This window comes from Salvelinus fontinalis, chromosome 37 (genome assembly GCF_029448725.1).
Source record: "Salvelinus fontinalis isolate EN_2023a chromosome 37, ASM2944872v1, whole genome shotgun sequence".
In the NCBI taxonomy this organism is placed as follows: domain Eukaryota; kingdom Metazoa; phylum Chordata; class Actinopteri; order Salmoniformes; family Salmonidae; genus Salvelinus; species Salvelinus fontinalis.
In genome coordinates, this window is record NC_074701.1 from 25,226,268 (window position 1) to 25,239,984 (window position 13,717).

The following is a 13,717-nucleotide window of genomic DNA, read 5'->3' on the forward strand; positions in this document are numbered from 1 at the left end:
CCTAGATTTGAATATAGTTCAACTACCATCAAGCTACTGCAAAATGAAGATACATTTCTAGTTAAATGACATGTATGTTCACTACTCCCTAACACTGGCGGTTTGGTACTGATGCACTTGGTCCGACTCCACACACATAAATTTGTCTTATAATAGCCTTCTAATTGTACTGTGAAATGTAAATAAGTCCATCTTATGATAATCAGTGGGCATGATACATAGTGGTGTTTTTATTTATAGTTATTGGAAATGTAATGTACTGTACAGTTGTTGTCTGAAGAGGTGCTATAGTGCTGGTCTCCCTGCATTCTGGGGCTCGGTAAAGCATAACATGCCATACATTTTCAGTTGTAAGTTTGAGGTATACATCACCAGGATAAAGATTAAATGAAAGCGATGTAATGCAGATCTTTCTCTCTTCTACCTGAGGGATGCGAGTGGTTCTCTGGTTTGGGAGAAGATCGAGGAACCGTCAGTGGATTTTGATGAGTTTGTCAAGTTGTTTTCCAAAAGTGCTGTGAAGGAGAAAAAAAAGCCAATATCAGACACCATCACCAAGTCCAAGGCCAAACAGGTACTGTACATTGTATGAGCGTGTGTCTGCCTGTCTGCCCTTGACTCTCTTTGGTGCCATCCCTGTCTCTTCCTCCCCTTGACGCTCTTTGGTCCCGTCCCTGTCTCTTCCTCCCCTTGACGCTCTTTGGTCCCGTCCCTGTCTCTTCCTCCCCTTGACGCTCTTTGGTCCCATCCCTGTCTCTTCCTCCCCTTGACGCTCTTTGGTCCCGTCCCTGTCTCTTCCTCCCCTTGACGCTCTTTGGTCCCGTCCCTGTCTCTTCCTCCCCTTGACGCTCTTTGGTCCCATCCCTGTCTCTTCCTCCCCTTGACGCTCTTTGGTCCCGTCCCTGTCTCTTCCTCCCCTTGACGCTCTTTGGTCCCGTCCCTGTCTCTTCCTCTCCTTGACCCTCTTTGGTCCCGTCTCTGTCTCTTTCTGCCCTTGACTCTCTTTGGTCCCGTCCCTGTCTCTTCCTCCCCTTGACGCTCTTTGGTCCCGTCCCTGTCTCTTCCTCTCCTTGACCCTCTTTGGTCCTGTCTCTGTCTCTTTCTGCCCTTGACTCTCTTTGGTTCCATCTCTGTCTCTTCCTGCACTTCTCTCCGTCACATTAATCCCCTGCCTGTAAATGACATGAGGAAGTGATGTAGCCAGAGACTGATTATGTGGTGTGAGGTCTGGCTGCCCCTGGATCCCAGGCCCAGCGAAACTCGGAGCCAGTGTGTGGCGTGTGGTTAGCAAACCCACACTGATGACTGGGAGACACTGTGGCAGCCTCGTCTGTCCTGTGATTCCTCCCCTGAGACCGCTGCTCTGTGGCTCAGATCCAATAGTCTGGCATAGCTTCCCTTTCAAACTTTTTGCTGTACTTTTCTGTCACAGGCACTGATCTAACAGCATTTGATAGATGTAAGTACCATGGTGGAGAACTAGCTAGCCAAGCACTTCCGCTTTAAGTGTTCACAGGGGAAATTAGGATAAAAAATAGGGTTTAGTAGAGTATTGGGACAGAGACTTCGTGTGCTCTTCTTTCTTGTGTGAGAGGGACTTCCTCTGTGTATTCAGTACAGACAGACTTGATGATTGATGAAGAGCAGAAAGCTAGGCTGAGTCACTTTTTATACTCACTCTCAGTCAGACCTCATTATGTCTGGATTCAATCAACCAACCAACCATACATTCATTCATCACTTGGATATGAAATTTACCTTTTTTAAAGTAATAATGGAATAGCGTTTGCAAAGCATTTTTTATGCGTTATGTTGAAAGTGTTAGATATTTGCATATACCTTGTTATCATCTTTCTTCCCTCTCACACCTTCTGTCTTTGGTGTGACTGGATATGTGTCTTCATATCAAAGTGGACTGGCAACTTCACACTATACTAGCCCACTTTGTTATGTTCAATGTTAAACTGTAGAGAAAGAATACTGTACTTAGGCCTTTAGTTTTAATTACATTAACAGACGTCTGCGTTTCTCTTCTGCCTCTGAGTACTTTTTCCACATCAACAAATGTTGTTTTGTGATCATTTATTCTCTTTTATGGTCTAATGAAGAACAAATTTTCCCTCAGGGTTTATTTCTGGCATGTGATGCAGGGCTTTGTGGGTTTCATAGAAATATGTGTAGGCCAACATTGAAAACACAGTATTACTGGAATGATTGACTCATGACAGGGAGGAGACACAAATAAAACATCAAACGGTGATTGACGTGAATTAAAGATCTTTTAAAACCTAGGATTCAATTTCTGCACATGGTTTGTATGTAATATTTTCATTGAAACCATATTCCCATCAGGAAAATGTTTTTGAATGGATAATGAACTGTACATTAATAAACAGTTTATGATGAACTAGTTATGATATACTGCAGGAGAATAGTTATTCTGTAGATCCTGTCAAAAGGATAACCAATGTGGTAGAATGATCTTCAAAAAGGATATCCAATGTGGTAGAATGATCTTCACTATGAACACATCAGACAATATTATACTGCAGTGTAATACCACCATTATGCACCTGCAATAGGAGCTTGGCCAACTGATATATTACTCTTGAAACACTTTTTTATCATTGAAAATGACATTCTATGACGTCTACAGTGTGTTGGAGGCAGGAGGGCAGTGATGTAACTGTGTCCATGTTCTATGTTGTTGTGGTTTGTGTGATCTGGAGCACATGAAATTGGTCTGTTTGAGTCTGGGGTTTACTAGCTACCCTTCCCACACCACTTTATTACCCAGCAGCCACTCTGCTTTCTCAGTCTGACTGTGGTCAACTGGAGTGGCTACTCCACAGGAGGTTAGTGGCACCTCAATTGGGAAGGACAGGCTTGTGGTAATGGCTGGAGCAGAATCAGTGGAATGGTATCAAATACATCAAACACATGATTTGATGCCATTCCATTTTCTCCGTTCTGGCCATTATTATGAGCCGTCCTCCCTTCAGCAGCCTCCACTGGTCTACTCTACTGTGAACCGTACATGATGCTGTCCATGGTTTCACCAAGGCTGTTGGTTTATCCATATACAGTGGCTTGCGAAAGTATTCACCCCCCTTGGCATATTTCCTATTTTGTTGCCTTACAACCTGGAATTAAAATAGATTTTTGGGGGGTTTGTATCATTTGATTTACACAACATGCCTACCACTTTGAAGATGCAAAATATGTTTTATTGTGAAACAAACAGGAAATAAGAGAGAGAAAAAAACGGAAAACTTGAACGTGAATAACTATTCAACCCCCAAAGTCAATACTTTGTAGAGCCACCTTTTGCAGCACTTACAGCTGCAAGTCTCTTGGGGTATGTCTCTATAAGCTTGGCACATCTAGCCACTGGGATTCTTGCCCATTCTTCAAGGCAAAACTGCTCCAGGTTCTTCAAGTTGGATGGGTTCCGCTGGTGTACAGCAATCTTTAAGTCATACCACAGATTCTCAATTGGATTGAGGTCTGGGCTTTGACTGGGCCATTTCAAGACATTTAAATGTTTCCCCTTAAACCACTTGAGTGTTGCTTTAGCAGTATGCTTAGGGTCATTGTCCTGCTGGAAGGTGAACCTCAATCCCAGTCTCAAATCTCTGGAAGACTGAAACAGGTTTCCCTCAAGAATTTCCCTGTATTTAGCGCCATCCATCATTCCTTCAATTCTGACCAGTTTCCCAGTCCTTGCTTATTACAAACATCCCCACAGCATGATGTTGCCACCACCATGCTTCACTGTGGTGATGGTGTTCTCGGGGTGATGAGAGGTGTTGTGTTTATGCCAGACATAGCGTTTTCCTTGATGGCCAAAAAGCTCAATTTTAGTCTCACCTGACCAGAGTACCTTCTTCCATATGTTTGGGGAGTCTCCCACATGCCTTTTGGCGAACACCAAATGTGCTTACTTGTTCTTTTCTTTAAGCAATGGCTTTTTTTCTGTCCACTCTTCCGTAAAGCCCAACTCTGTGGAGTGTACGGATTAAAGTGGTACTATGGACAGATACTCCAATCTCCGCTATGGAGCTTTAAATAAATATATTTCCATAACAGCCTAGTGTGAAATTTTGAAATGGGTCATAATGCCCTTTTAGTGTAAAAGCTGTTTGAAAAGACTGCCTGAATAAGAAAGAGAGGTCCAAACCTCTCTGCCGATTACACCTAGTTTTCAGTTTTTCCCTCCCCACTCAGACCAATCACAGACAGTCCCAGCAAAATTCTTCCTTGAGAACTTGTTCTTTGTTAAGAAGCTATTTTTGTTCATTTTTGACCATTTTAACTGTAAACAATCACAGTAAGGTACTTCATTGGGTAACACTTTAATTGGATAGTCCATCTGTAGATGCTCTACAGACTCTGTACAGACTATCAGTAATATTTAAACTAACTATCTACTAACCCTAGCCCTAACCTTAACCCTTATCCTAACCCTAAACGTAACCCTTACCCTAACCCTTATTCTAACCCTAACTGTAACCTTAGCATGCAGTTGCTTATATAAAGATCAATAGTTGTGTAACGTTCCTGACCTATTTTTATGTTATTTTGATTATGTTTAGTTGGTCAGGGCGTGAGTTGGGGTGGGCATTGTATGTTGTGTGTGTTTGGTTAGTCCATGGGTGTTGTATGTGTATGGGATAGTGGTTGTTAGGTTGTCTAGTTATGTCTATGGCTGCCTAGATTGGGTCTCAATCAGAGACAGCCGTCATTCATTTGTCTCTGATTGGGAGCCAGATTTAAGGTAGCCATAGGCAGTAGGCTTTTGTGGGTGTTTGTTCCTGTGTCCTCACAGGACAGTTGAAGGTTAGTCACGTTTGTTGTTTTGTAGTTTGTAGTGTCTTGTTTGCTGTTTTTCATTAAAAGATGGCTTATTTCCCTCAATCCGCATCTTGGTCCTATCCATGCTCCTTCTCGTCTAAGGGGGAGAACAACAATGACTGCCTTTACAGAAACACCCACCACAACAGGACCAAGCGGATTGAGGAGAGAGAAAAAGAACTAAGGCACTGGACACAGGAGGAATGGTCTTGGGAGATCATGGACGGAAAAGGACCCTGGGGAAGGGTTGGAGAGAATCGCCGCTCTCGGGAGGTGAAGAAGGCAGCCACAGCCCAGGAGCGGTGGATTGAGGAGGCAGCACGTATGAGAGGCTGGAAGCCCGAGAGGCTCACCCAAGAATTTCTTGGGGGGGGGGCTAAAGGGGAGTGTGGCGAAGCCGGGTTGGATACCTGAGCCAACTCCCCGGGCTTGCCGTGGAGTAAGAGGGCGTCGTACTGGTCAGACACCGTGTTATGCGGTGAAGCGCACGGTGTCCCCAGTACGCGTGCTTAGCCCAGTGCGGGCTATTCCACCTTGCCGCACTGGGAGGGCTAGGTTGGGCATCGAGCCGGATGCCATGAAGCCGGCCCAACGTATCTGGCCTCCAGTACCTCTCCTCGGGCCGGCGTACATGGCACCAGCCTTACAGGTGGTGTCCCCGGTTCGCCTGCATAGCCCAGTGCGGGCTATTCCACCTCGCCGCACTGGCAGGGCTACGGGGATCATTCAACCTGGTAGGGTTGGGGAGGCTCGGTGCTCAAGAGCACGTGTCCTCCTTCACGGTCCGGTATATCCGGCGCCACGTTCCCACCCCAGCTCAGTACCACCAGTGCCTACACCACGCACCAGGCTTCCAGTCCATCTCCAGAGCCCTGTTCCTCCTCCACGTACTCTCCCTATGGTGCGTGTCTCCAGCCCAGTGCCTCCAGTTCCGGCACCACGCACCAAGCCTCCTGTGCGTCTCCAGAGCCCTGGACGCACTGTTCCTTCTCCCCGCACTCGCCCTGAGGTGCGTGCCCTCAGCCCGGTACCTCCAGTTCCGGTACCACGCACCAGGCCTAGAGTGCGCCACGAGAGTCCAGTGTGCCCTGTTCCTGTTCCCCGCACTCGCCCTGAGGTGCGTGCCCTCAGCCCGGTACCTCCAGTTCCGGTACCACGCACCAGGCCTATAGTGCGTCTCAGCCGGCCAGAGTCTGCCGTCTGCCCAGCGGTGCCTGAACGGCCCGTCTGCCCAGCTCCGTCTGAGCCATCTGTCTGCCCAGCTCCGTCTGAGCCATCTGTCTGCCCAGCTCCGTCTGAGCCATCTGTCTGCCCAGCGCCGTCTGAGCCATCTGTCTGCCCAGCGCCGTCTGAGCCATCTGTCTGCCCAGCGCCGTCTGAGCCATCTGTCTGCCCAGCGCCGTCTGAGCCATCTGTCTGCCCAGCGCCGTCTGAGCCATCTGTCTGCCCAGCGCCGTCTGAGTCATCCGTCTGCCACGAGCCATTAGAGCCGCCCGTCTGTCCCGAGCCAGTAGAGCCGTCCGTCAGTCAGGAGCCGCTAGAGCCGTCCGTCAGTCAGGAGCTGCCAGAGACGCCCGCCAGTCAGGAGCTGCCAGAGACGCCCGCCAGTCAGGAGCTGCCAGAGACGTCCGCCAGTCAGGAGCTGCCAGAGACGTCCGCCAGTCAGGAGCTGCCAGAGACGTCCGCCAGTCAGGAGCTGCCAGAGACGCCCGCCAGTCAGGAGCTGCCAGAGACGCCCGCCAGTCAGGAGCTGCCAGAGACGTCCGACAGTCCGGAGCTGCCCTACAGTCCGGAGCTGCCCTACAGTCCGGAGCTGCCGTACAGTCCGGAGCTGCCCTACAGTCCGGAGCTGCCCTACAGTCCGGAGCTGCCACTCAGCCCGGACCTGCCGGAGTCCCTCAGCCAGGACCTGCCGGAGTCCCTCAGCCAGGACCTGCCGCCCCTTATCCCGGTGCTGGTCCTTATCCCGGTGCTGCCCCTTATCCCGGTGCTGCCCCTTGTCCCGGTGCTGCCCCTTGTCCCGGTGCTGCCCCTTGTCCCGGTGCTGCCCCTTGTCCCGGTGCTGCCCCTTGTCCCGGTGCTGCCCCTTGTCCCGGTGCTGCCCCTTGTCCCGGTGCTGCCCCTTGTCCCGGTGCTGCTCCTTGTCCCGGTGCTGCCCCTTGTCCCGGTGCTGCCCCTTGTCCCGGTGCTGCCCCTTGTCCCGGTGCTGCCCCTTATCCCGGTGCTGCCCCTTATCCCGGTGCTGCCCCTTCATTTAGGTGGGGTTAGTGGGAGGGTGGTCATTGGGAGGGGGATAAAGAAGCGGGGATTGATTATGGTGGGGTGGGGACCTCGCCCTCAGCCTGAGCCACCACCGTGGTCAACTGCCCACCCAGACCCTCCCCTGGACTTTGTGCTGGTGCGCCCGGCGTTCGCACCTTGAGGGGGGGGTTCTGTAACGTTCCTGACCTATTTTTATGTTATTTTGATTATGTTTAGTTGGTCAGGGCGTGAGTTGGGGTGGGCATTGTATGTTGTGTGTGTTTGGTTAGTCCATGGGTGTTGTATGTGTATGGGATAGTGGTTGTTAGGTTGTCTAGTTATGTCTATGGCTGCCTAGATTGGGTCTCAATCAGAGACAGCTGTCATTCATTTGTCTCTGATTGGGAGCCAGATTTAAGGTAGCCATAGGCAGTAGGCTTTTGTGGGTGTTTGTTCCTGTGTCCTCACAGGACAGTTGAAGGTTAGTCACGTTTGTTGTTTTGTAGTTTGTAGTGTCTTGTTTGCTGTTTTTCATTAAAAGATGGCTTATTTCCCTCAATCCGCATCTTGGTCCTATCCATGCTCCTTCTCGTCTAAGGGGGAGAACAACAATGACTGCCTTTACAAGTTGTTGATAGTATGACCATCTTTAGAGCATCTACAGACCAACTTTCCGGACTATCCAAATAAAGTGTGACCCTTAATTGTTACACAGAAATGATTTGATATTGACATAAAAAAATCTTTAATATTCAGTACCAGTCAAAAGTTTGGACACACCTACAGTACCCATTCAAGGGTTTCTCTTTATTTTTACTATTTTCTACAATGTATAATAATTGTGAATACATCAAAACTATGAAATAACACATATGGAATCATGTAGTAACCAAAAAAGGATTAAACAAAAAAATATATATTTGAGATTCTTCCAAGTAGCCATCCTTTGCCTTGATGACAGCTTCGCACATTCTTGGCATTCTCTCAACCAGCTTCCTGAGGTAGTCACCTGGAGTGCATTTTAAGTAACAGGTGTGCCTTCTTAAAAGTTAATTTGTGCAATTTATTTCCTTCTTAATGTGTTTGAGCCAATCAGTTGTGTTGTGACAAGGTAGGGGTGGTTTACAGAAGATAGCCCTATTTGGGAAAAGACCAAGACCATATTATGGCAAGAACAGCTCAAATAAGCAAAGAGAAACAACAGTCCATCATTACTTTAAAACATGAAGATCAGTCAATCTAGAAACTTTCAAGAACTTTGAAAGTGTCTTCAAGTGCAGTCGCAAAAACCATCAAACGCTATGATGAAACTAGCTCTTATGAGGACCGCCACAACAAAGGAAGTCCCAGAGTTACCTCTGCTGCAGAGGATAAATTAATTAGAGTTACCAGCCTCAGAAATTGCAGCCTAAATAAATGCTTCACAGAGTTCAATTAACAGACACATCTCAACATCAACTGTTCAGAGGAGACTGCGTGAATCAGGCTTTCATGGTCGAATTGCTGCAAGAAACCACTACGAAAGGACATCAATAATAAGAAGAGACTTGCTTGTGCCAAGAAACATGAGCAATGGACATTAGACCGGTGGAAATCTGGTCTGATGAGTCCAAATATGAGATTTTTGGTTCCAACTGCCGTGTTTTTGTGAGATGCAGAGTAGGTGAACGGATGATCTCCACATGTCTGGTTCCCACCATGAAGCATGGAGGAGGAGGTGTGGTGGCGTGGGGGTGCTTTGCTTATGACACTGTCTGTGATTTATTTAGAGTTCAAGGCCCACTTAACCAGCATGTCTACCACGGCATTCTGCAGCGATGCGCCATCGCATTTGGTTTGCGCTTAGTGGGACTATCAATTGTTTTTCAGCAAGACAATGACCAATACACCTCCAGACTGTGTAAGGGCTATTTGACCAAGAAGGAGAGTGATGGAGTGTTGCATCAGATGACCTGGCTTCCACAATCACTCGACCTCAACCCAATTGAGATGGTTTGGGATGAGTTGGTCCGCGGATTGAAGGAAAAGCAGCCAACAAGTGCTCGGCATATGCGGGAACTCCTTCAAGACAGTTGGAAAAGCATTCCAGGTGAAGCTGGTTGAGAGAATGCAAATCTAAAATATATTTTGATTTGTTTAACACTTGTTTGGTTACTACGTGATTCCATATGTGTTATTTCATAGTTTTGATGTCTTCACTATTATTCTACAATGTAGAAAATAATAAAAAGAAAAAAAAAACCTTGAATGAGTAGGTGTATCCAAACCTTTGACTGGTACTGTATTTGTGATGTGACAATCTATTCTCACATTGTTGTTGTGACATTTTACTTTTAAATAGTGAAGTCTCGCCATTGATACGCACAGGCCTTTAATGCATTTTGTGGTTTGTGAAAAACTTCATTTGATAAACAAACAGAGAAAAGAACACAGTGAACGTACACTACTGTACACTTAGTGGGCCTTCCCTACTGATCTCCATATGAACTGCATTATCACTGTAACGGGTTGAAGTGATAAGTCGAGATGTATCTAAGATCTACACATTCTGGATCCTCCCATTGAAAATATGATGGATGTGGAGAACTGAAGTAGAAGGGGAAATGTTCAATCACTTTAATCCGACTGAACAGGTTTATTATTTGCATAATGTTTGTGGGTGAATTGGCAACAGTGCTCTTCCCATAAAAGGAAATGATAACGATACATTGAGGCTCAGTTCTGGCCTGTTTGGACTTATTTTATATAGAGCCACAACTACAGGGAACTCTCTTCCACCGCAACTGAAGCTAGCAGTAAAATCAGATTAAAAAACAAACAGATAAAACAATACCCCATGGAACAACACACACACTCTAACACACACACTACACACACCCACACATTGTAATATTGTACATTTTATGTTGTAAATGTGTAATATCTGAGCATTGTTACTTTTAATCCACAATGTCTTGATGTATTGTTGTATTTATGATGTAGTCTGTTGTTTTACTATGATGTATTAATATATTTCTGTTTGGACCCCAGGATGAGTAATAAATACTAAAAACTAAATTCAAAAGTTCTCTGTTTTCCCTCTCTCTCTCTCTCTCTCCCTCTCTCTCTCTCCCTCTCTCTCTCTCTCTCTCTCTCTCTCTCTCTCTCTCTCTCTCTCTCTCTCTCTCTCTCTCTCTCTCTCTCTCTCTCTCTCTCTCTCTCTCTCGCTCTCTTGCTCTCTCGCTCTCTCGCTCTCTCGCTCTCTCGCTCTCTTGCTCTCTTGCTCTCTCTCTCTTGCTCTCTCGCTCTCTCTCTCTTGCTCTCTTGCTTTCTCTCTCTCGTGCTTTCTCTCTCTCGTGCTTTCTCTCTCTCTCTCTCTCTCTCTCTCTCTCTCTCTCTCTCTCTCTCTCTCTCTCTCTCTCTCTCTCTCTCTCTCTCTCTCTGTCTCTCTCTGTCTCACTCTCGCTCTCTCTCTCTCAGGTGGTGAAGCTTTTGAACACCAAGCGATCTCAGAATGTGGGGATCCTCATGTCCAGCATCCACTTGGACATGAAGGACATTCAGAATGGTGAGTGGTGATGTTCCACCTCAACACAGCATAATGAGTTCATTGCAACCAGTTACGCCCGCTCTGTAGTTACCTAAATTCAAGTTCGTTGGACAAAGCATTGACCTCGCTAGACTTCTGATGGATCTAGTCATAATTCATGTGTGTTATTGTCTCAAGTGAGAGGCCTCATTATTGAGTTATCACTAGACTTGTGGTATTCTCTTTCTCTCTGTGTGTTTCCATCTTTCATTTGGTTTACTATATTCTATTTTATTCTGCTTTCTCTCTTTCTCTGATCTATTGTCAGTCTGTGTCCTAGTCTAAATTGCCTTTTTAAAGGGAACTACTCCAGACTTAACTGAGAATGGAATCTCCTCCTGTTATAGTCCTCTGATTGCCTCGCCATTCATCCCTCATCCGTGTGTCTAAACACTCCTTATAAGATGTACGCTGGGGAGGGTCTGTCTATCCTATAAGTTCTCTTCATAGGCTTATCTCAACGGGAGGAGGTGGGCCATACTCATCAGTCGCCAGTGTTAGGACTTTCTTTCAGCATACAGCATTAGTGTTGATTAGAGGGTACAGTATATCATGGGGTGATGAGATAGGGAAAGAGAAATACAGTGCTTCACATGTTCAGAATGATCTGGGAACCATCCACATAATGTTACACTGTTTGGGATTGTAATATGTTCTCTAAACCCCACATCTGAAGAGACAAGGGAGAAAGAGACATTTTCTGAATCATAGTTTTGCTCTTCTTTTTTATGACTGTGGCATTGTTCTATAGAGAGTCGTGTTAGCTCTCCATTGGTGGTTATTTAAGCAATAGGACACGAGTGGGTGTGGTATATGGCCAATATACCACGGCTAAGGGCTGTTCTTAGCCACGAAGCATCGCGGAGTGCCTGGATACAGCCCTTAGCTGTGGTGTATTGGCCATATACCACAAACTCCCCAGGTGCCTTATTGCTATTATAAACTAGTTACCAACATAATTAGAGCAGTAAAAATACGTGTTTTGTTATACCTGTGGTATACGATCTGATATACAACGACTGTCAGCCAATCAGCATTAAGGGCTCGAACCACCCAGTTTATAATTAGTCTTCTATTTGGCTGACACTTTCATAAGACATCTCTTTGTGATGTGGGCTTCCTGTAGGCCTTTAGAGGGCTGGTCATCGTGCTAGGTGCCAGGGTTGGAACCTGGCTCAGTGCGGTATGGAGGATGCTGGAAGTTGCTGCTGGGTTTGGTCATGGATGGGAGAGATGATACAGGCTTTTCCTCTCTGTCAGATACTCAACCCTGTTTGAGTCAGTAACTAAAACCAAATGAGTGAGAGTGAGAGAGCAGGCAGAGAGAGGGAGAGCAGGCAGAGAGAGAGAGAGAGAGCAGGCACAGAGAGGAAGGGAGAGGCTGGCCCTGTGGTGACTGTGGAGGGAAAGAGAGTGTGAAAGGGTTTAGGGTGAAAGCTAAATAAAGAGAGAGAGAGAGAAACTGGCAGACAGAGGGTAGGGTGTGAGAGAGATCGAAATGGAGTATGTGATGGAGTCATTTGGGGGTTGAAAAAGAGATAGAGGGATTCATATTTATAGAAGAAGAAAGCTGTTTGAGGAATGTTCATTTTCTCTCACAGCAATTTCCTGTTGACAGACATGGAAAAACGAAATAAAATAAAGATCTGACAGTTTTGCCTGTTTGGCCAGATTGACCACAGTACAGAAACACCAAAAGGCCTTTACACAGCAATTTCCAAATCCCCAATGATTTCCTACAGCTCAAGGCCAGCCATATGAATGATTGGAAGAGGATCACAACTAGGTTGATGCTGTGTTTACTTGTTTTCAGATTGCCATTAGCTATTGCAAAGGCAGCAGCTATTCTTTCTGGGGTCCACAAAAAACACAAAACATGACAAGTAATGAAACACTGGGCCTCCCGAGTGGCGCAGTGGTCTAAGGCACTGCATCGCAGTGCTAGAGGCGTCACTACAGACCCTGGTTCGATCCCAGGCTGTGTCGCGACCGGGAGACCCATGTGGCGGCGCACAATTGGCCCAGCGTCGTTAGGGGAGGTTTTGGCCGACTGGAATGTCCTTATCCCATCGAGCTCTTGCGACTCCTTGTGGCGGGCTGGGCGCATGCACGCTGACTTTGGTCGCCAGCTGTACTGTGTTTCCTCTGACACATTGGTGCAGCTGGCTTCCGGGTTAAGCAGTGTGGCTTGGCGGGGTGGTGTTTCAGAGGATGCATGGCTCTCGACCTTCGCCTTTCCCGAGTCCATACGGATGTTACAGCGATGAGACAAGACCGCAACTATCAATTGGATGTCATGAAATTGTGGAGAAAAAGGGGTAAAAAGTACAACAACAACAAAAAAGTTACGAAACACTAGTTCACTGATAGACAGGTCGGCAAAAATACCAATTGTTTACACATAGATGTATGTGTTAGGTCAGTGTTTAGGTGGTGAACAGTAACTACAAAGGCTTTCATAGAACACTCATTCAACTGATTTATCTACACATATATTCCAGAGAGTGTTACATTCTGCTTCTATTGCATAGGAGATTGTGTGCAAAAGTTTCAGCTAGGAATGCATGTGTCATGCAAGTTCATTAACCTTTCGTAATCAGAAGTACTGCAGGAGAGCCTGAATATGTCATGTTTATTATATCCTGTTCCTTTTTAGATGAGCTTTGTGACAGTACTTCAACATAGATGAGATGATATACATATGTGGTCTCTCTGTGCTCAATGCATACCTCAACACGTCAGGTTAAACAAGCTAGACCCTCAGGCTCTGTTTATCTTTAACATTTACTTTCAAAGGACTACACTCACAGGTGCGAGGTCCTTGCGTTGAGACAAAAAGGTGACATCATACACTGAAATTCAAACACAGCGCTATTTACCTTGACAGATTTTTCAAGAACCCACATTTATGTTTTAGTTTATGACTTCCAGTGTGATACTCACTTCCAATAGTACCTATGGTGTGAGAAAGCAGTCTGTACTGCAGTGTGTGAGATGTGTCACCAGCTCATCAGATGGCCAGCAAGAACAGCCCTTGTATCAACAACCTAGAGA

The 13,717-nt window shown here is 46.3% G+C and overlaps 1 protein-coding gene across 2 annotated transcripts in view; it reads left to right on the forward strand.

Annotated features, from left to right (window-relative positions):
• Nucleotides 1-13,717, forward strand: part of fmn2a (formin 2a) — a 65,990-nt gene that overhangs the window by 18,077 nt on the left and 34,196 nt on the right. For both annotated transcript variants that reach the window (XM_055902536.1, XM_055902537.1), the window contains exons 6-7: nucleotides 430-574; nucleotides 10,555-10,642. In XM_055902536.1, the coding sequence (XP_055758511.1) occupies nucleotides 430-574; nucleotides 10,555-10,642 (233 nt within the window). The remainder of the gene's footprint in view (nucleotides 1-429; nucleotides 575-10,554; nucleotides 10,643-13,717) is intronic.